The following is a 23,777-nucleotide window of genomic DNA, read 5'->3' on the forward strand; positions in this document are numbered from 1 at the left end:
GGACGCTCAGTATCCTGACTTGGCCGATATGGGTCAAGAAGAAGAAGTGGATTCTCCTCCTTCCAAGGCAAAATCTGATGACCAGGAAATGGTGGATGGTTGCGAGTCGGTTACTGGCTCAAAAATAACTTAGATTTATGTTTTTCTTCTTGGTTTTGGTCTATCCAGGGGGGATGTCTCTGGAATGAATATTTATGTTTTGTTTTCTGGCCCATCCAGGGGGGTGTCCCTGGAATGGATAATTATTAGGTGTGTGGTAAGGCCAATTATTTTGGATGAATAAATATTTGGTCTTTATTTGTTTCTTTTTGTGTTTTGACAAGGTATTTTTGTAGTGTAGGATGTGTATTGGATTTGACCAGTTATTTGACTGGATCGGGCCAGTTTTTGTACTGGATCTGGCCAGTTTTTTATGTTATGGGTGGGGTTGTTGCCTGTCTGGAGGGCTTACGTCCCCTGCCTGTCTGGAGGGCTTATAACCCATTTATGTTATACAAGTCAGGAAGAAGTTTTCCGGATTTGTATGTTAAGTGGAGCTCAATATTTTAAGGCCTGTTTTGCAACTGAAATTTGGATATCAGTTGGATATTGGTGGGGGTGGCCCCCAATCTTTAAGATTTGTTTTAAGTAAAATGCAGTATGTAAAACAAGTATTGAAGATTCTAAAAAGTAAATATGAGAACATAGATAAGTACTTGGGCACATAATTTGAAGAAATCATATATGGCATTTATTCATATAATGGCAGGTATCATACATTTAGTTTCACATCAGGTCAGGTAAAAAATGTGAACACGAAAATTATACCTGGGCTGAGAGATATATTCTATATGTGAAATAATTTTAGGTGTGCAATATTGCAAGCTCTTGGGATCATTTCGCTGTCCAGGGTTTGTAATCTATAAGCTCCCTGGCCGACTATTGAGTCAATCAGGTAGGGACCTTCCCAGGTTGGGGCCAATTTGCCAGCATTCTTTTCTTTTGTGTTTTGGAAGACTTTCCCGAGGACAAGGTCTCCTACCCTGAATACCCTGGCTTTGACAGGTCTTGTTGTAGCTTTTCGCAACTCTTTGCCGATATCTTTGCTAATCTAATCTTTGGCGCATCTCTTAGCTCTTCTGTTAAGTCCAAGTTGTCCTCCATTAGAGGTATATTGCTTGTTATTGTGTTCAGACTGTATCTGGCTGATGGAATGTCCACCTCAGCCGGGATTACTGCTTCACATCCATAGACCAAAGAGTAGGGGGTTTGGCATGTGGATGTTTTAGGCGTGGTTTTGTCGGCCCAGAGGACCAGGGGGAGCTCTTCAGCCCATCTGCCTTTCCTTCTTTCCAGTTTCTTCTTTATGCAGCTGATTACTACCTTATTACTGGATTATGCCTGACCGTTAGCTTTTGGATATCCTGGTGTGGATGTTACCAGATGGATGTTCCATTGGGCACAAAAGGCTGCTGTTCTTTTTCCCACAAATTGCGTGCCATTGTCGCATACTATTTCAGAGGGGATGCCATATCTACATATGATGTTGTGTTTGATGAATGCTATGACATCCTTTTCCTTGACTTGCCTGTATGAATCAGCTTCTATCCACTTGGAAAAGTAATCAGTCATTGCTAGCATGAAAACTTTTTGTCCGGGTGCTTGAGGTAGCTTCCCTACTATGTCCATGCCCCATTTCATAAATGGCCAGGGTACGGATATAGAGTGTAGTTCCTCAGATGGCTGATGGATATATGGTCCGTGAATCTGACAAGCTTTACATTTAGAGCTGAATTCCAGGCAATCGGCCCTCAAGGTGGGCCAATAATAACCTGTTCTGAGTATTTTGCTTGCCAGGCTTCTTCCACCTTTATGGTTTCCACAGTATCCTTCATGGATTTCTGATAATATCTGCTCAGCTTCTTGTGGTTCCAGGCATCTGAGGTACGGCCTAGCTTGCGATTTCTTAAAAAGCACATTGTCAATAATAGTATATGAAGCAGATTTTATTTTTAGTGCTCTGGCATCTTGCTTATTTAGGGGAAGGATTCCTTGTTGTAGCCAGTCATAGTAGGGTTTTGTCCAAGAATTGGCAATATAAATTGGGAAACTTTCATTTTATTTATTTATTGCAGGTTCTAGTAAATGTACGATGGGTATTTTGTCGAAGTCTAGGGGACTCAAGTTAGATCCTAGGCCGGCTAGAGCATCGGCCTGGTTATTCAAGTCCCTGGGAATTTGGTCAATATTGAAATTTTGAAATTTTCCTTTTAAAATTTGAACAACATCCAGATAAAGCATCATTTTGGGGTCTTTTGCAGTATATATCCCATTTACTTGGTTGGAGATAAGAAGGGAATCATTACGTACCTTTAGGTTTTGCACACCAAGGTCAATGCATACCTTTAATCCGGCTATTAGGGCTTCATATTCTGCCTCATTGTTGGTAGCCTCAAATGCACAACTTATAGCCTGTACTATCTTATCCCCCTGTGGCGATTTTAGTACTACCCCCAGGCCTGTGCCCCTCATGTTGGCTGCACCATCGACAAATAGGGTCCATTCTAGGTCTGTTTTGCCGCTGGTCAGTTTATTAACTTCTTTTATTAGGTCGGGTTCTAGGGTCGGACTAAAATCAGCCACAAAGTCTTCTAATGCCGGTGACTTAATTGCTGTCCTTGGTTCAAATGTTATATTGTATGTGCTTAGCTGGACTGACCATTTGCACATTCGTCCGGACAATTCTGGTTTCCTAAGTACAGACTTGATAGGAAGATTGGTTCTGACTATTATAGGGTGGCTTTCAAAGTATGGTCTTAATTTTGTGCAGCTCATAATTAAAGCTAAAACATATTTTTCAAGCAGGCCATACCTGATCTCTGCATCCAGTAGACTCTTACTTACATAATAGACAGGGTGTTGTTGTCCGTCTGCTTCTTTGACCAAGACTGCACCGACAAATGTTTCTTTGATCGATGGTATACTTGTCGGGGGTTCATCTTTTACTGGTTTTGCCAGTAAGGGAGGAGAGGATAGATATATTTTTAGGTCTTCAAAGGCAGCCTGATGATCAGGGGTCCATTGAAAGTCCTTGTTCTTCCTTAGCAGGTTATAAAATGATTTGCACCTCTCTAATGATCTTGAAATGAATCTGTTGAGGGCCGCTATTCTTCCAGTCAGCTTTTGTATGTCTTTGACCGCCTTTGGTGGTTCTAGCTCCAGAATAGCTTTGATCTGTTCAGGGCTGGCTTCTATTCCTCTTTTTGTCACCATATAGCCCAGGAATTTGCCTGTTGAGACTCCAAAGTGGCATTTTTGTGGGTTGAGCTTCATATTGAATTTCTCCAGTATTTAAAAGGCTACTTCCAGGTCTTTGACGTGGTCTTCTGCCTTTTTTGACTTGACTACCATGTCGTCTATGTAGACTTCCATGGCGTCTCCTATCTGGTCTTTGAACATCATGTTAACTAGCCTTTGGTAGGTTGCACCTGCATTTTTTAATCCAAAGGGCATAGCAGTATAACAATATATACCTCTTTCGATAATGAAAGCCGTGCTTTCCGATCTGCAGGTGCATTTTTATCGATTGAATCTACCGGAGGCATCCATGAATGTTAACATTTCGTGGCCTGCAGTGGCATCTACCATTGCATCGATGTGTGGCAGGGGAAATGGATCTTTTGGGCAGGCTTTGTTTAGGTCGGTGTAGTCTACACAGACTCTCCATTTGCCATTTTTCTTTTGGACGACTACTACGTTTGCAAGCCGATCGGTACATTACTTCCCCGATCATTCCCATGTCCAAAGAGCTTGTCAACTTCTTGGTTGATGATTTCATGCCTTTCTGCAGCCGAATTTTCTTCTCTTTTTCTCGTACAGGCTTAAAGGATTTGTCAATATTCAACTTATGAGTAATAACATCAAAGATCTATACCAGTCATATCAAAATGAGACCAAGCAAAACAAGACATTTTAGTTTTGAGAAAGTCGACCAGATTGGGTCCGATTGAGTCGGTGCATCGACCCTACAAGTACTTTCCTGTCAGGGAATTCTGGGTCCAATATGACCTTTCCTGTTTCCATCTGTGATTGTGCTACATATTCTTCCCTGACAGGTGATTTTAATTGTTATGCAAGGGACTTACCTGACTTTGAGGGTTTCAAAGCCTGAGTGTAACATTCCTGAGCCATCCTCTGTTCTCCCCTGATGGTGGTTATCCCCCATTCTGTTGGAATTTTCACACATTGATGGTATGTTGATGGGATTGCTTTGACATTGTGGATCCATGGTCTGCCCAGGATTACATTATATGAGGATAGGCAATCCATTACTCCAAATCTTTCATATGAAGCCACGCCTTCCACATAGGTTGGCAGGCTGATTTCTCCCAGGGTGTTCTTTGTTTCTCCGCTGAATCCAACCAGGACGCTGGATTTCTTGATGATCTTTCCTTCATCTATCTTCATGGCTTTGAGGACGTCAAGCATCACCAGGTTGATTGAACTGCCTCCGTCTATCAGGATTCTTGATACCTTTGCTATGCCAATTTGCATGGTGATTACCAAGCCGTCATGGTGTAGATCTGATATTCCCTGTAGGTCCGAGTCATCAAAGATAATAGCAGGCAATGACTTGGACCTGGAAAGGGGCTGAAGTCTGGATTCCCTGGATATTCTTTTGGCAGCTGAGCTGGTCAGACCACAGATTTCTGATCATCCATTTATGAACTTAACTTCATAGATGGGGGGAGGAGGAGGAGGATCCCTGCCGTTCCCTGAATCTCTCTTGTTTTGTGCTTCATCTTTGTTCTTTGGATGCTGGATTAAGTCCTTCAAAAAGCCTTTCTTTAGGAGATATGCCACCTGTTTCCTGAGTTGGATGCATTCTTCTGTGGTGTGCCCGATGTCTTGATGGAAGTCACACCATCTTGTTGGGTCTTTCCTGGGGTTGTCTGATTTCTTGGGCCATCTGACCGTATCTCCCAGGCTTTCCAGGCGTTTGATTAATCCTGCAGTATTAATAGAGAAGTTATATTCAGGAATAGTTGGAAGGCTAGAAAGGTTACCTTTATGTTCTTGTGCCATGTTGACTTCAGATCGTTCAGGCCTGGAATATGGTGCTGATCTGGGGTTGCTTCCTTTCTGGTAGGAGGTTTTCCTGTTAGTGTGTCCATAACCTTGCTTCCCTCCGGATGAATTAGTCCTGAAGTTGAGATCTTCCTCCAATCTGACATGTTCTAAGGCGATGGATTGAACAGTGGCAAAGGTTGGGCATGCTTTCTTGGTCAGGTCTGCATAGATGTCACTATCAAGCAGGACTCCTTGCCTAAAGGCTTCTACCGCTGTTTCTTCATCACACCTGGGAATGGCCACCTTTTCTTTGACAAATCTGGCCAGGAATTCTTTGAGAGATTCTTCAGGAAGTTGCTTTACCCTGAACAGGTTACTGGGTCTCTTAGCCATATCTCTGCTTCTTGCGAATTGTTGATTGAAGGCATTGATTAATTCTGCGAAGTTCTTGATACCTCCATTTGGGAGATTAATGAACCACTGTAATGCTGCTCCGGTCAGGGTTGTACCAAAGCCCTTACACATGCAGACCTGCCTGAGTTCACTGGGTATTGAGGCAGCCAACATTTTCTGTTTGAATATGGCAACGTGATTTTGTGAATCAGAGGTTCCATCATAAGTTCTCATGGATGGAACAGTAAATTTCTTGGGGAGATCAATCTTTGCAATTTCATCCGAAAGGGTGAATCTGCAAAGTCATCAACTTCTACTTGACCACAGGGTCTGGCACTCCAGGTATGTTTTCTATTTTATTGTGGAGTTTTTGAATTTCCTGAAGCATGGCCATCATTATTGCTGCTTCAGTCTTGTTTGTTTCGTCATTGGGAATGGTTGGGAAACCAGATAATGTATCCTTCTCCGGGGTTCCAAAATTGGAGAAGTCAATGTTTTTGATAATGGATGAGAATGGGGTTCCTGGTTCGAATCTGGTCTTGGAGCCCGAAGCCTGATTTTCCAATTTTTTTCTCAGGCTAGACTCAGATTCCTTCAGCCTATTGATTTCTGCTTCTGCTTGGGCTCCCTTCTCTTGGATTGTTTCCAATTCTTTGATCTTGGCCAGGGCAGCCGCTAATTGTTGTTCTGAGGTGAGTTCCACCATTTTTGTGTGTGAATATTAAATGAAAGATGGTAAAAGGAATTTTTTGATTAAAGAACTAGATGCCCCACGGTGGGCGCCAATTGTTTTAGCAGGATTTTACTGAACGGATCCGGCCTGATTAGAGAGTAATTTGGGTATCTAATTCTATATATTTGGTAGAGATTAAGGAATAGATAACAAAAGAAAAGACTTAATTATAGAGAATATTGTTTATATTGTAAGGACGAACTGAGTACAGATTAGTATATAAGATCGGATATTTTAAGAGTAAAGAAGGATAGAAAAAGTGTAGAACAATTAAAGAGTAAGTATTGATCCCTGGTTATCTCTTTACAAAGGCTATATATAGTTCTTTTTTCTATCAACGTTACAATGATCAACGTTACAATAATCAACGTTACAATGATCAACCTCCTCCCCAAATGTAGGAGTTGTTGCCGGGTTAATAGGGCATGTTCCCTATTAATTCGCTTGACTTATTCTTCTTTTAACGAATCCTCAACCCTTTCTCTCCTTTCCGTCTTGATTCATAGATGATAGGGTCTTATGGTTGGACTTGGTCTTCCTTGAGTATAGGACACGATTATTTATTCTCAACAACTTCACTTCTTGTTTATCTTTCTCAATCCAGCCTGTTTTAATGCTCTGCCAGGTTATTCTATACTTACCATCAGGCTTCTCTTCCAGGATTTTAGTAGCCTTCTTGCTATAATATTCTTCAACAACTAAATTTGTCCGGTCTTCGTCTCCTTCAATCAGCCTTGTAAGGTCAGGCCAGGCTAATCTGGGCCTAACAGGTACCATATTGTCTCACAAAAAACCCATAGGGGGTGAGAGAAGGAGCACATGGGGTGGGTGCCCACCTTGTCCTCTCTACCCATATACACCTCTAATTAATATTTCCTCCATTCCAATCATTTGTATACATTTGTTGAATATATGTGAGTTATATTTTAATCAAATGTATACAATTGATTGGAATGGAGGAAGTACCATATTGCTACGCTATTGCTTTAAAATAAGACCCTAAGTTGAAACTGAAATAGGGTATTGGAAACTGAGGAGGCATCCACCGTAAGTTGAAACTGAAAAAGGGTCTTGGAAACTGAAGAGGCATCCACGTTTTCTTCTTCTTCTTCTTCTTCTTCGTATTCCAGCACTAATTCCAAATTGTGAAGGAGGGGGAGGAGTGAAAGTTTGGAAAGGACGCGCTTGCTGCAAGTAATAAGGTGATTTCTAAGGTAACATAGTTATATATAGAGTAAAGAGGGTAGAAGAAAGTATGTTGAAGGTTGAACATGGATGAAAGTTTGCACCAGCATTTTCTTCAGAATTTTCAATCTTCGTTCTATAAATTTCTTATTAATACATGTATTGCAGAAGTCCGTGGTTGATATCATGTATTGCTGAACCTTGTTTTTAAGCTTTCTAGTTTAAGAATCGATGGCTAGAAAGCTTAAAAACAAGGTTCAGCAATACATGATATCAACCACGGACTTCTGCAATACATGTATTAATAAGAAATTTATAGAACGAAGATTGAAAATTCTGAAGAAAATGCTGGTGCAAACTTTCATCCATGTTCAACCTTCAACATTACAATACCCTGATACCTCAATACCCCAATACCCTCATACCCTGTTAGGGTAATACCCTCATACCCCCAATACCCTTATACTCCAATACCCTCATACCCCCAATACCCTTATACTCCAATACCCTCATACCCCCAATACCCTCATACCCCCAATACCCTTATACTCCAATACCCTCATACCCCCAATACTGTATTGCAGAAGTCCGTGGTTGATATCATGTATTGCTGAACCTTGTTTTTAAGCTTTCTAGTTTAAGAATCGATGGCTAGAAAGCTTAAAAACAAGGTTCAGCAATGCCAACCAACAACAAAAATTCATGCAAGAAGAGAACTTGCTTCACTGGTGAAGTAATTTCTCTCAATATTCTTAATCAAATCCGACGGTCGAAAATCACTAAATCGTTTACTGGCTTTATTATATATAAAGCTAAAGATTATAGAGAACCTAATAACAATGGTGGATTTTCACAATCTCCGCAAAAAATATGCTCATTTTCTACTCAATTTTCACGAGTTTCGGCTTCTTCTAGTTCTCAAGGTTGTTGGGTATTTTGATTTTAGTTATATGTCCCGTTGTCCCAATTATTTGTTTACGTTTGATTAAAATAAGCTTTATAGAGAATACAAAAGGTAAACAAATGAGGCCTTGTTTGGTTACCCCATGGAAATCTGTGGGCCATGTACACCGCTTGGCGAGCTACCGTGGCTAACATTTCCCCTCATCTCAGATTCCTCCAATGCTTCTTTGACTTCTTGCAAGCTCTCCTTACACTTGGCAATGCTTTCGGTGATCTCAAACAATGTTTCTTGACGATAAGCAATCTCTGCCTTACAGCTTGCCAACTTCTTGGTCAACTCCGATGGACTATCCAAAACTGAACCTTTTGCACATAATAAACTAAGCTGGTTGTTTGCAGCCGAAAGGGCATCAAGAGATTCTTTTTGGGATTTCGTCAATTCCTTGAAACGTTGTTGTTCCTTGTCACGATAGGTTTCGAGATCTTCAGGAGAAGTTTCGATGCTGATGAGTTGCTCGATATGAGCAAGAGAAGATGCTTGTTTAATGTATTTCATTACTTTGGAGTAAAGTGGGTTGTAATCGACTTGTAGACACTCCAAGGCAGAAAATGTGGAGTTCGCCTCCTTTGTCATCAACTCGTGACTATGTGGGTTCATGGACTCCAATTTTTTTATCAGATCGTTTTGAAGCTGGAGAGCGAAGTTCCCAACTGCTTCTAGTGTCGTACTTGTCATATTACTTCCCTCGTGTAGGTTGTCTTTCAGAGGGCTTGGTGGGTTTGAAAAATTAAGACCCTTGGCTGAGCACCTGAAAAAGGCAGATAGAAATGTGTGAAGATTTTTAGAAACATAGAATGTTTACTCGGATAATAACAAGACAAAATAAAACAACGCCCCATACTTTTACTTAAATAAAAAAATTTCATATGAAGCGCACCTTCTAGGACTCCCTCGTCAAGCATTTGGTTGTTCAATTCACTACCATTTTGAACTATCATTTCCGAATCTGGACTTTCTGGAATAATGTTCGCAAAAGGATGAGGATGAACTCCTGGGGTTTCCATAGGTAACCCATAAGGTTCACCTTGAATCTCCTCCTCGTCACTTTCCATACGAACAACATCTTTACTAGGGGTTCGTGCAGACATCTCAATGGCATCAAGTTGCATTGCTACTTCATCGGTAATTTCAAAGTCATCCAATGTAGCACTCTGACAAGCAACCGGATTTGAAGAGGTGATTGATAGAGATTCAGGAGAAATATCGAGCCATTGTCTAAAGTTACATGCTCCATGTCCCTGGATAGTGCCAAATAATCAGAACCCGTAAGACAACAGTAATTTAGTTACCAATGTGTTAGAAAGGTGGCATGTGGAAGGGCTAGGAGTTCATATGTACCCGGAGTTACCTCTAGACTAACAACTTTATGAACGAGGTTGTTTCCAAATGACTCATAATGAAAATTGCATGTGAGTTTCCACATAATCTAAGCCTTTTGATGGGTGCATATGAGTCTCTTATTTGGAAATAGATTTAAGGTATGCTTCCTCCTCTTCCATTTACTAGTGTAATCACATGCTCCTAGAGTCCTCAGTAAAACATTTTAAAACCCTTTTACAATAAAACATCTTAAACCAACCTCAGATGGCTACTAGCACGGTATTTTCCTTTCCTCTTTGCTATTCTTTATACTCTTATCGGCTGACTCTTTTAAGACCGATAACAAAGACTGTGTTTTGCCAAGAAGACGATAACTCTACATAAGTGGTTTAAGATGGAGAAGTTAATGGAGCAAAAGACAATACCAAATCAAGTAAAATAATGGACTAATGATTTAAAGTTCACGAGGAGGAGGAGGAGGAGGAAGAAGAAGAAGAAGAAGAAGAAGAAGACGGTTTCCACTGTCAAAAAAACGTAACTACTCTATCATGCATTAACATTTGAAATAATCTGAATAAAGTTGTACCTTAAATCTATTTCCAAATAAGAGACTCATATGCACCCATTGAAAGGCTTAGATTATGTGGAAACTCATATGCAATTTTCATTATGAGTCATTTGGAAACAACCTCGTTCATAAAGTTGTTAGTCTAGAGGTAACTCCGGGTACATATGAACTCCTAGCCCTTCCACATGCCACCTTTCTGACACATTGGTAACTAAATTAATGTTGTCTTACGGGTTCTGATTATTTCGCACTATCCAGGGACAGGGAGCATGTAACTTTAGACAATGGCTCGATATTTCTCCTGAATCTCTATCAATCACCTCTTCAAATCCGGTTGCTTGTCAGAGTGCTACATTGGATGACTTTGAAATTACCGATGAAGTAGCAATGCAACTTGATGCCATTGAGATGTCTGCGCGAACCCCTAGTAAAGATGTTGTTCGTATGGAAAGTGACGAGGAGGAGATTCAAGGTGAAGCTTATGGGTTACCTATGGAAACCCCGGGAGTTCATCCTCATCCTTTTGCGAACATTATTCCGAAAAATCCAGATTCAGAAATGATAGTTCAAAATGGTAGTGAATTGAACAACCAAATGCTTGACGAGGGAGTCCTAGAAGGTGCGCTTCATATGAAAAAAATTTATCCAAGTAAAAGTATGGGGCGTTGTTTTATTTTGTCTTGTTATTATCCGAGTAAACATTCTATGTTTCTAAAAATCTTCACACATTTTTATCTGCCTTTTTCAGGTGCTCAACCAAGGGTCTTGATTTTTTCAAACCCACCAAGCCCTCTGAAAGACAACCTACACGAGGGAAGTAATATGACAAGTACGACACTAGAAGCAGTTGGGAACTTCGCTCTCCAGCTTCAAAACGATCTGATAAAAAACTTGGAGTCCATGAACCCACATAGTCACGAGTTGATGACAAAGGAAGCGAACTCCACATTTTCTGCCTTGGAGTGTCTACAAGTCGATTACAACCCACTTTACTCCAAAGTAATGGAATACATTAAACAAGCATCTTCTCTTGCTCATATCGAGCAACTCATCAGCATCGAAACTTCTCCTGAAGATCTCGAAACCTATCGTGACAAGGAACAACAACGTTTCAAGGAATTGACGAAATCCCAAGAAGAAGCTCTAGATGCCCTTTCGGCTGCAAATAACCAGCTTAGTTTATTATGTGCAAAAGGTTCAGTTTTGGATAGTCCATCGGAGTTGACCAAGAAGTTGGCAAGCTGTAAGGCAGAGATTGCTTATCGTCAAGAAACATTGTTTGAGATCACCGAAAGCATTGCCAAGTGTAAGGAGAGCTTACACGAAGTCAAAGAAGCATTGGAGGAATATGAGATGAGGGGGGTGGAATGGAGTAAAGCTCAGGCTGCATTTCAGAATGCCAGGGCTCAGCTTCGAAACTGAAGTGTCCAAGTAGTAGCTGCTGTTGCGTGGTGAAAATATTAGGTACTAACAATTTCTATAGGGGTATGTATAATGTGAAGATTGACCTCTAATTTATTAAGAGTATGTAATATGGTACTATGGTTGAGTGTTGGATAAGATTGTCTTGTGCAGACAAAGGTAAGATGTAGTGGTGAGTCTGTCTGCAGACAAAGGTAACATACCCCTTGTGCTTGTAAATGAGATTTATATACCCGGTTGGGAATATAGTCCCGCTAGAGCTGATCAAAAGCGGGCTTGGGCCGGACATGGGTCGGGCCCAACTGTTAAAAAGGTGTCCGACGGGCCTTATTTTATAGCCCGAGCCCGCTAAGCGGGCCGGTTTCCACTGTCCGTACCAGCCCACTTCAAGAGAGCGGGCCGGCCCGCGGGCCTGACTAAAATCAAATAAAGAAATTAGTGTTTCTATTAAAACACTAGTTTGTTATCGTTTCATCTCACTAAAATTTAACAATTGTCTTTAAAAGCTTACCTTTAATAAAGTAAATTAATCTTCAAAAGATAAGTTTACTAGATTTTGGAAAAAAAATACAAGTGTGGCAATGTTCTGATCCTATAAGCATCAAAATTTCATTTCTGCCTTGGTCTTTGTGCGGCATTGATGGCGGTTACATACACTTTTTTTGTAAATACTTGAAAGGTACTATCTTTATACGACAATCCCGTTAGCATGTCCATTCTCAGCGAATCTTTATACGACAAGTGTAAATCCGACAGTCTCCCAGTTATACGTAAAACATAATATTCATTTGCGCTACATAATTAGTTTGGAGTGTACAAATTATAAATAAATAAGTAGAGAACGGCGGAGGATTGAGGGTATGAGGACTTTTATAGGGTTACTTTTAATAGCGGGCCTAGCGGGCCGTCCATGGGCAATTTTGTTTAGTCCAAGCCTGTCCATTTATTCTAGCGGGCCTAGTTTTCTTGTCCGTTACCCATTTAATTTTTTATTTTTCTTGTCCAAGTCCGCTATATTAGCGGACCGAACGGGCTGGGCCAAACGGGTCAGCCCGCACTTGATCAGCTCTAAGTCCCGCATAGAAACACCCATCTCTAACTGACCAGGATCATAAAACCGTGGTAAAAGGTTGATCAAATTAGGGAGATTAAGATAATTATTAGTGTTATACATAATAAACCCAGCAAATGATTTAGTGATTTTGCATCGACGAATTTGATTGAGAATTTCAAGAAAAATTACTTTACTAAGTGAAACAAGTTCTCTTCTTGCATGAATGTCGGGTTAAGACATATGATTCTCGTCTTAAATAAGCATCTTTGTACTATGTTTAGAGTGAGATGAAATCTTTAAACGGTAAAAATTGGGAATAAATAAAAGTTCACAAATTCTAATTTAGAAAGGATACTGCTAGGTAAGCGTGAAGTCTGCTAGGTAAGCGTGAAGTAGTGTAAGACTTCTTAAGAAAGCTTGAGGTGCTGAGGAAGTCACTTAATTTTAAAACATTCCTAAATTTTCTGTCTAATTTAGTCATCCCCTTCCGGCCCTTTTTTAGTGGGCTTGGATATTTACGGTTAAAGTTCGGAAACTTTGACTTCCAAAAAGCAAGTGTGATAAACATAGATAAATCGCGTTTTCTTAAGGCCATACACAACCGGGCCCGATTAGAATGTTAGCTAAGGACAAAGTTTTAAACGTAAACCGTTACAAAGTACATGCCCGTTCAAGTTCTAAAGAGTTCATGCTCCATTTCCTTAAGAACCGTACTCCATTGCTTATACGGTAAACCGTTACAATTACGTGCTAGACTTGATTGGCTCATAATTGAGCCGAAAACTAATGACGTGGTTAACAAGTAGGCTAATATAAACTACGGAGTAATATTCTTTACCATCTTTGAACGTAGTAGAAGTTACGGTGCTTTAGTAGGGGTTGTTAGTTCTAGTCACAAACTGAATAGAAAAACCAAAATCATCAAGACTTGTGATTGTAACTACCAGTAACTAACAGTAATACGAACCAATGTTGGAGGCCGATGGTGTAAATTCAACCAACTGAGTGGAGGCCAATGGTGATTCAACGGGCCAGAAGGCTCCTGTACAAATAAATAAAATAAACCAAAAGTAGGAAACATTGAAATCAGAAATCCTGGATGTGTTGGTGTTATTTAGCTAATTAAAGTGCATTCCAACTAATTCATGGTTGTTATCGATCATGGGCATTTGTCAAAGTCAGCAAAAGCTTCTTGTGAATTCAATGAACATAGCATAACTTGAAACTAATTCAAACATGCACAATCAAGTTTATTTGAATGGGTTTTCTCCTAATGTTGAAGAAAGAATCTTGACTGCATCTGGTTTCAATAAGGGGTCATTCCCTTTTAGATATCTTGGGGTGGATATTTCTTACAAACGATTAACAAATAGCCAGTGTACTAAATTAGTGGACAAGATTGTGAAGCGCATTCGAGGGTGGGGTGCTAAGAAACGCAGCTATGCAAGTCGTCTTATCTTGGTTAGGTCCGTTCTTACACAACTTCATTGCTATTGGTCTCAGATATTTCTGCTGCCTAAGGGAATTCTTAATAGAGTTGACAGTGTTTGCCGTAACTATCTCTGGTCAGGTAGTGATAACTACCAGCGAGTACCTGCAGTTTCTTGGGACACTTGTTGTTTAGCTAAATACTCATGGTGGGTGGCTAATAAGAAAGACAGTATGTGGGTGCGATGGGTCCACCACATATATATAAAACAACAAGATTGGTGGGATTATATGCCTAAGGTATGTTTTATAAACTGGTTGGTCGTTCGAGGAAGGCTGGGTACCAAAGACCGTCTGCTACAGTTTGGGATCACTAGTGACGGGTTATGCTGTCTTTGTGGAAATAATCCTGAAAACCTCAAGCATCTATTTTTTGATTGTCCATATAGTAATGCTTGTTTACAGCTTGTGGACGACTGGATTGATGTGCATTCTATTGGAAAGGGCTACTAAAAAAGCAAGTTGTGATGGCCAGTTATGCAACACTTGTTTACTTCATTTGGATGGCACGAAACCAGGCAAGAATGGAGGGAGCGGTAATATGTCCTACTGTTCTTTTGCACAAATTACAACAGAGTCTGGTTTATAGATTTCAATGTATTAAGGCGCATATTCATTGTAACAGAGATCATAGATGGTTTACTAGATTGAAATTAGTGGTGGGATAACTGGAGGATAAATATGAAATGAGGAGTATCTGTATGATGTAAGTTATATCTTGTATGTGTTACATTTTGAGCTTAATGAGAATTTTCACATTCTACCAAAAAAAAAAGTTTATTTTACTTTTGAAAGAATATGCAACCTAGAAAAGCGTAGTAGTTGAAAAAATACTTACGAGAGCCAATCGTACTCATAACCTCCCTCTTCTGGTTATCCGGATGTAGGTTCAGAAAAACCATCGCCTTCATTTCCGTGTTGAGCACACCGATTACTTCATCCACGATTTCAACTTTCATGTTGTGGGATGAGACCAAGTTAGCGAGAGCTCGAGCTAAAGCTTCCTTCAATTGCGGCGTCAATTTTGATTTTGATCCCGAAGACGATCCCGATCGGCCCGTCGAGAATGTCCTGGACATGTTTGACAGTGATATAGGGTTTGCACTCTTTCTCGAGAACGTTGGGACACGTTTCCGACTGAAGACTCTGAAAAGTTTTTCCTGGAAAGAAGTTGGACAAGGAACTTTCTACCAAGAACAAAAGATTATTGGCAAAAGAGGTTCAGTAAAGCAAAGCATTAGATCCACTTTGTTAAGGCAAGAATGCACGATTAAGCCATAATAGCCAATGCTATGACCCTATTCAACACCGAGATGTAATACTATGCTTGTAAATAAGATTAATGCAATTATAGATCTAGCAGCATAGCAGGCAGGGATGGAACACACACAATGTCAAAGGCACAACAGATAAATGAAGGAAAGACGATGAAAACATCCTCCATCTTCAGCGGGAAACCACTCAGTTTAGAGCGCCATCAAAAAAAAATCCCTATAGGGGCACCACCCACGCATACTGAAACAGCACATGAACACACGGGACATGGTTTGTGTTTTAACTGACAGAACGAAAGAGTAAAAGGTTTCTTCATGTGAGAAGTCACATCTAAAACTTAATGAGCGATGGGAAATCAGGGAAACTCAGAAGAAATCAGCAACGATTTAGAAGATATTGGAATACTAAACCTCTAGTGAACTTCTACCACATTCACTCAAAAAGGGAAAAAATACAAGGATAGACGGAAATAGAAAGATTAAGAAAAAGGAAGGAGACCAGTAATTTCCAAAAATTGTTTTAGAAAGATTGAAATTTTAGATTACCGTCTCATCCTATGATTTATTTTCCTTTTTTTGGATGATTTTAGTTTTGTGATCTAAAGTGATTTTGTTGAAATTTTATAGAGGATTCTGTCTTTTTTTTTTAAATATAAAATAATAACCGATGATTCGAGTCGAAGAGCTCTATGTAAATGGTTAATTTTTGAATGTCGATTTCTGTCCTTCAATTTTTAATAACAAATTGTAGATCTGGTTTTTTATTATTTTTCAACTTTATTACTTCAATTAATTTTCTTTTTAGTAAGTGTTTTTTTTTTCCAATGGATGCAAGTATACTATATTTATGACTGTTTTTGCCAACTTTAACGTGATTTTTCTAATTCAAAATGATAAGAATAATGATATGAATTTGTTTGAGCCTTCACATTCAATAATGGGAGTGTAATTAATTCTGTAGAGATCATAGAGGTCCCCACATCAGAAAAAAAAATTCATTCCTGAAAATCAGCAGCCAATCAGAAGGCATGAAAAAATCTAGCTTTTATACTAGGTAGATTTATAGATATAAAAACAAGACGTGCGTAGCACGGGATACTACCTAGTGTTATTTATAATCATAAAATATACTCCGTATATTTTATTAAATTTAAACGGCGTGTCCCATACCCTAATTTTTATGGGCTGTCGTATTACGTGTCGAAGTCGTGTCCGTGTCAGTTTATGCTACCTAGTTATATGTCCCAAAAAAAATCGGAACTAAAACTGATCCTATTATCGGTTTGTCACCTCTATCCGGTACATTGTGGGAAGCAGTTTTCTTTTTATCATCATTTACTGCTGCAAATAAATCCCCAACCACATTCCTCACCTGCATTTTTTCCATTTTTTAATTCTTTCAATTTTCTTCATATAGCCCGTCACTTCATTACTAGCCTGTCACTTTACTTCTAGATTATCTCCTCCCCTCTCTTCCGTCACTTCCTGCAAATTTAAAGTTTTCTTTTTGCCCTCGTTTATGGCGCCTGCACCATATCTATATGATCCTTAGACCATCCGCATCCATCATCACATATTTTCCATCACTTTACTCTTTTTCATCATTTCTCTATCCTAATCACATATCCACCTCACCTTTTCTACCATCACCAAATTTTACTCATTTTTCCCCACATCAATTAACCATCAATTTTTTCACTTTCTTACTTTATCCTACCCCACACATTTTTTATTTAACAAAAACCTAACATTAACTTTATTTTTATAATTGTGTAAGTTAATTAATAATCGTATTTAGTTAATAATCGTACTTTTAAAAATAGAGAAAATATTTTTCATTAAAAAATTGAAAACATTACAAATTCTAAGACAATAATACATAACATAATAAGAAACTATGAGTACAAGTTGCTGATTTAAATACTTCAATTTCCATCGCCAAACCGTTGCCAAATATGCTCAATTAAATGTTTTTTTAAGGACTTGTGCGTGTTTCTAGAACGCAAATTGTCACGATTTACTATATATCTATCAATTTCAATCTGATATCCCGCTCCGTACTCAGCTTCTTGAACTTGTGAATGAAGATTCTCATACTCTGAATAATCAGCATAATTTGCATATGTATCACGTTCATCTTCCACTATCATGTTATGTAGTATAATACATGTCGTTATTACCTTATTTAACATGGACTCTTTCCATGTTAAAGCTGGTTTTCGAATAACTGCGAATCGCGCCTGAAGTACTCCAAAAGCACGCTCCACATCCTTCCTTGCTGCCTCTTGTCTTTCAGCAAACAACTTATCCTTCGGTGTTTGTGGAAGAGAGACTTATGGTATAAAAGTTGGCCATTGAGGATATATACCGTCGGTCAAATAATAACCCGTGTCAAACTGTTGACCATTAACTATATAATTAACCCGAGGAGCTCGCCCATTTAATACGTCATCAAAAACAGGTGACCGGTGTAACACATTTATATCTTTGCACGATCCAGGTACACCAAAAAATGAATGCCATATCCATAGATCTTGTGATGCAACTGCTTCCAATATCACAGTCGCTTCTCCACTTCGTCCTTGAAACTGACCTCTCCAAGCCTTAGGACAATTTTTCCACTTCCAATGCATGCAGTCGATACTTCCTAACATGCCCGGGAATCCTCTATACGCTCCAACCTGTAAAAGCCTTTGAAGATCTTGAACAGTTGGACGTCTTAGATACTCATCCCCAAATTGATGAATAACAGCTTCAAGAAATCTAACAAGAACCTTCCTTGCTGTTGATTCTCCAAGCCTCAAGTACTCGTCCACTCTATCAGCAGCCTCTCCATATGCTAAGAGACGAAGAGCTGCTGTGCATTTAATTAATGGTGACAAACTTAACCTACCTGTAGCATCAGGTTTGTGCTGAAAATGCCTATCATAAGCTCCTACACCCTCTACAATACGCAAGAATAAATGTTTGCGCATTCGAAACCTACGTCTAAACATTTGTGGAGGGTAAACTGGGTTTTCCGAGAAATAATCGTTAAAGAGATGGACATGGCCCTCTTCTCGATTTCTCTCAATATATGTTCTTTCTTTATTATTTGACATATAGTTTACCAATATAAGTGGTATAACATTATTTGCCATATAATTTACCATATACCTGACTGCTTCGTATGTTGCAACTCTTTTCTGCCTCCGCAGCTCCTGCCTAGCATTCTCTTCTGACGAGGTAGATGATGAGGAAGAAGATGATGGTGGTGAGCCTGGGGGAGAAAGATGATAAGAACTTGAGGGATACATTTTTTTGTTAAATATGAGAATATTTTAGAGTTATTTGAGTGATTTAAAGATAGTGAGGGTGAGTGCTTTATATAAAGGAAATTGATGAGGATAAGATAAGGTTTTATGTTGATAGTGTAAGATTTTCTTCGGATTTATAGGGATGTTGTTAGATTTTATGTGGATAAGAGATAAGATAAGATTTTATAATATAATACAAGTAGATAAAATTTAATATATTACATTACAAGACAATATTTTACATAATAGAAATACATTACTTTCTAATAAAAGAGAATAATATAAAACTAAACTAGTACGAAATACATTACTTTCTAATAAAAGTGCATAATATAAATTAAAATAGCACGAAATACATTACTTTCTAATAAAAGAGCATAATATTTTCTAAAATAGTACGAATTACTATAATAGTTCTCTTATGAGTTTAGCCTTCATCTCTTCCATTTCCGGAGTTAAAGACGGACAGTCCATTAGTTTGCTAAGTATTGACCAATTAACCTTCTTTTCTTTGACCCTTACTTTCTCTTCATCTATGGCCAGCCTCCTCACCTCATTATCTTTATCACCAGTCATATTAAAATTCAAATTCTTCACGGCGTTACTGAAATGACTCACCTCTTCGATAACAGTTTTCAACGCTCCCTTACCTTTTTTAGCTGCATCTCTACCAATTGGACGAGTATTAGATGCACTTCCTTCTTCTACAGACCAAGCTGGAGAGAACCCTCCATCATTAAGCCTAGTTCTCTTACCACTACTACCTCTTTCGGGTGTACCAACATTTGTAGGAGTGGTTGGATCTTCTTGTTGAGCTCTTTTCCCCGGATTAATTTCGGCATATGGAGCAATGTGATCTTCCCATTTTCTATAATGTCTTAACAAGCGCCAAGCATGTTCATAGTTAAATTTTCCTTTATGTAACTTATGAGCCATTTGAATGACGTCATCTTCTGACATCCCACTTCTCTTGATTCGATTAGCTTCTGCAAAACAATCACCCCATGCCATGACGGCTCTGCATATACGCCGCATTCTGCCACCAATAAAATTGCCAGTCTTCTGTCTAAGTTTAAGTGGATTGGTAAGACGAGCTTCTTCATACAAAGATGTGACTTTCCCCTAAAGTGCATCTTTCTTTTGGTTAGGGCCAACAATACTATCTTGAGAGACACTCATAAATGACGAAATCAAAGCTTCACCCTCTTCCCGGGTAAAATGTACAATATGACTCGATGCCTCCTCATTGTTGTTATTGTCTTCTAGTTCTTCAATTTGAACATTATTTTGAGGAGTATTTCGGTAATTCGGAGGTGTTTGAGAAGGAAATGGGAGGTAATTATTTTCTTGTGATGAGAAATTATGACTCAAAGGTACAATATTAATATTTGGTCGATATAATGGCGGTGGCGGTGGAGGATTAGAATGAGTTTGTTGAAATGGATTAATATTATATTGTCGAGAGAGATATTGATTTTGAGGGGGCTATGGAATTTGTGTGTGTGACGTATTTTGTTGGAGATACGGATTTTGTGAGGGCAATGAATTTTCTTGTATAATATTACTATGAGTTTGTTGAAATTCATTCCACAATTCTAATATTCTGGGATCGTGATAAGTGCATTTTTTATACATTTTAACCCCTTATATTAGTTTGATTTTACATATCATTTAGCACTTATCAAAGTGTTTTTAAGCTAATATTGTGTTTCTAGTGCAATTGTGTGTTCAAGTGTGTTTTGTAGGAAAATGAGCTAAATGAGCTAAACTACTATAAAATGTGCTAACACTAGAAGCAAGGCTAAGTATGAGAGAATGGACCAACATGGAAGATGTGCATGGACTAACAATGCCAAAATGATGGACCAAAATGTAGATGTGCAACAAATACAAATGCAAAATGAAGCCCACATTACAAGTCCACAAAATTCTACATAAGATGCTCAACTTGAGATGCTCTTAGGATTCTCATGGGATGTAAATTGAGTGATTAACCAAAGGCTTAAAGATGGGATTAATGGCTTACATGGGATTCTCTAGGCAATTACTCAAGCAATTAAGAGAAAATATTTGGGGTTGACTCCTTGTATTTACCCTAAGTTTCACCCCTCATTTTCTATATAAAGGGTGTAGACTACAACTCCTACACCATCTTTTCTACACACTTTTACATAGAAATTCTCTCTAAATTTATTAGTTAGTTTAGGTTAGCTCTTAGTTTAGATTTAATTTATGTTATTTACATTTCCTATTTACATTACAAGTTATAAAACAATTTACATTTACAAGTTATTTATACTACAAGTATTGTTCTTTATTTCCATTTCCATTTCCAATAAGGTAATTTCTTATTCATATTTTCATTATGTTTTCCATTTCATTTATCATTAGTATAATTTACATTTCCACCATGTTAGAGTAGTTTATTTTGTCTAAGGAGTAAGGAAAACCATGCATGACTAAGTAAATTGTAAATGTTAAAATGAGGCTAAGTTAAATTGATAAATTGTTTCTATCACATGTTTGCATCGTCACGTTTAATCTATGTTTAAAGGCCTTATTCATTGATTAAGTTTGTTCATTCATTCTAAAAGTCGAGAGGCACGGAATTGAATTAGACTAAGTATGTGTAGTAGGGCGACCTAGTCATGGACGAGAGTTTATCTAGGACCCGGTCTATGGTTGACACTAATATCGTAAGGTGGGTGTCTTTAAGCCTAAACATTTATCGTAAAATCAACTTCCTAACTTGACATGAGCATTTACATAATTAGCATGTGTGACCCGACCTCCCTAGACATTTTCTTTATTATTGTTTTATCATCACATCAAACCAAACCAATCAATCAACCGTTAACCTACCGAGATAAAAGTTCAATCCATAGCAACTAATTAACAACTCCCGTCTCTTTGTGGTTCGACCCCTACGTACTACATTAATTTGTGTCTAGGGTATAAATATTATTTTTGCATAGGTGTGCGATAGCCTATCAGATCGAGATTTTCATAATAAGGTGGTCTTGGATTATTTGGATCCATAAAATGGATAAATATGAGAGAATAATAAGTAACATGCAAATTAAAAATATAGTAAAATATAAGAAGAGTTGAATGAGAAATTATAAAAAAAATTACCAACTATTTAAAGAAAATGTGAAAAAATATTGATCAGTTAAAATAAAACTAGCCGTTTTATACCGTTTGCTAGAAATTACACTGAAGATTAACATAGCCGTTGCAATTGGTATTGGGATCTGTGAGTTTTTTGCCAACCTTTTCATTCTTTATAATAAAATAAGACCAAATGGCCATCAATTTACCCATCAGAACAGCGACTATCATCACTTCACTTTTCTAAAGTGACTACCAATACATGAAAAGGCACCATCACTTTTTGTCCTTTTTCCATCAACTTTCAATAATTGACCACCGATGCATATGGTCTTAGATATAACGTAGAGCTGGTAGACCTGGCAATTCAGGTCAATGGGTCGGGTTCAAGTCGGGTCATTTCGGATTTTTCATTTGATTTTAGGTTAATTCGGGTCGGGTCATTTCGGGTTTCGACTTGGGCAAATTCTTATTTGTCACGGATAGTATTTTTAACCGAAATCTCACACACCATCTATCCTAGACAACATTACTAGCCTTTGCATTGCTTCCAACAAATGTCAATCTTTCTTTGCATTGATTTCAGTTGAATGATTTGGATTTGTCGAGTCTATACTCGTCACCTGTCAGAAATTGTTCTGTGTTAAAGGGCATGAATCATCTATGTTTACGATTTCGAGCCTTGGTAGAAAAATTCTTTAATCGGCCGATTTTACAACTTTTCAACATCATTTTCCTGTCCCAAGATTATAGGTCAGTTTGAGTCTTACATTGATGATTTCGGGTTAATTCGGGTCGGCCCGGGTCATTTTGAGCTTCGGGTTTCTATTCGGCCAAACGAGGTCGTGTTATTTCAGGTCGGTCATTTTCTGATGGATCAATGAATAAGTAAGAAAAAATCATTTAAACTTGGGCCATATTCGGGTCGGGTCGGGTCACACTCGGGTGATGTAATGCGGGTCATTTCGGGTCTCAAGTTAACCTTTTTGGTCGGGTGGCGTCCTTTTTACATACTCCATTATAAAAGTGTAAAAGCGCCTTATAAAAGACAAAATTTAATGTGTCGTGTGTATAGCAATCCATACCAATTGAACTATAGTTGGTGTCATTAAGACCGTCATAACTTAAGAGATCTAACAATTTCCTTTCAAAAGTCAACCACAACGAAGCCCGTGGAACCAATCACGATTCCACGTAGACTCGTCGGTTTAGTTTCGGTCAGTACACGATAAATGCGACCAATGTCGTATCATATCAAAATGCAGAATTCTGTCATGAATTCAGATGGCTATAACAGGAGCTTCCGTTGCTTAAAAATAAGGATCTTTATATGTATAAAATCTTGAGAACGTCTACTATCTTGTCGATTTGGAATCAACTAAAAATAATGAACAGATTTTTCACACCAGACCCTCAAAGACTGTCACGATTTCAATGCAACACAATTTCTGAAATAGACCTGTCTGTACTCAAAGCTCAATATCTGAAGAATGGCTTGATAATTTTGGTTGATTCTTTTTGGACATGAAATATAAGTTCCTTAGCTTTCAAATAAGCTATCATGGGCATCTTTATTCAAATGGAGATAGGAGAAATGGCGTTTCAAAATCCCTGCTGCTAAACAGGAAGAATGCGGTCATTTCAGAAATGACCTGTCAGCATTCAAATTCGAATATCTCGAGATTGGCTTGACTTTTTTGATTAATTCTTTTGGAGATGAAAGTTGAAGTCAATATCTTTCATTCAACATATCATGGGAAATTTTTAAGCAACCGAGTCCTGAGATATGCATTTTTTGAAAAAGCAATCAGATTCTGAATCATGACAGCATCACTCTTTCAGAAACTCTTTCAGAATTGAAGTTCAGGAAGATAGAAAAGCAGACACTATCCATCAAGATAAAAGCAGACACTTCACTTC

General features: G+C 38.4%; 2 protein-coding genes across 2 annotated transcripts; both read right to left on the reverse strand.

Annotated features, from left to right (window-relative positions):
• Nucleotides 1–17,270: 17,270 nt before the first annotated feature.
• On the reverse strand, nt 17,271–18,799 carry LOC141656282 (uncharacterized). Its single transcript, XM_074463147.1, has one exon. It carries the CDS (start codon nt 18,744–18,746, stop codon nt 17,784–17,786), a length of 963 nt encoding a protein of 320 aa, XP_074319248.1. The 5' UTR covers nt 18,747–18,799; the 3' UTR covers nt 17,271–17,783.
• A 352-nt stretch (nt 18,800–19,151) lies between these two features.
• Nucleotides 19,152–19,781, reverse strand: LOC141642060 (glutathione S-transferase T2-like). The gene has a single exon (XM_074450726.1). The coding sequence runs from the start codon at nt 19,779–19,781 to the stop codon at nt 19,152–19,154; it is 630 nt and encodes a 209-aa protein (XP_074306827.1).
• Between the last annotated feature and the right edge of the window lie 3,996 nt (nt 19,782–23,777).

Source organism: Silene latifolia, chromosome 1 (assembly GCF_048544455.1).
Source record: "Silene latifolia isolate original U9 population chromosome 1, ASM4854445v1, whole genome shotgun sequence".
Taxonomy (NCBI): Eukaryota; Viridiplantae; Streptophyta; class Magnoliopsida; order Caryophyllales; family Caryophyllaceae; genus Silene; species Silene latifolia.

Bases quoted from the DNA above. Each gene is read 5' to 3' on its own strand.
- LOC141656282 (XM_074463147.1), bottom strand. From the start codon at position 18,746: ATGTATCCCTCAAGTTCTTATCATCTTTCTCCCCCAGGCTCACCACCA.
- LOC141642060 (XM_074450726.1), bottom strand. From the start codon at position 19,781: ATGCGGCGTATATGCAGAGCCGTCATGGCATGGGGTGATTGTTTTGCA.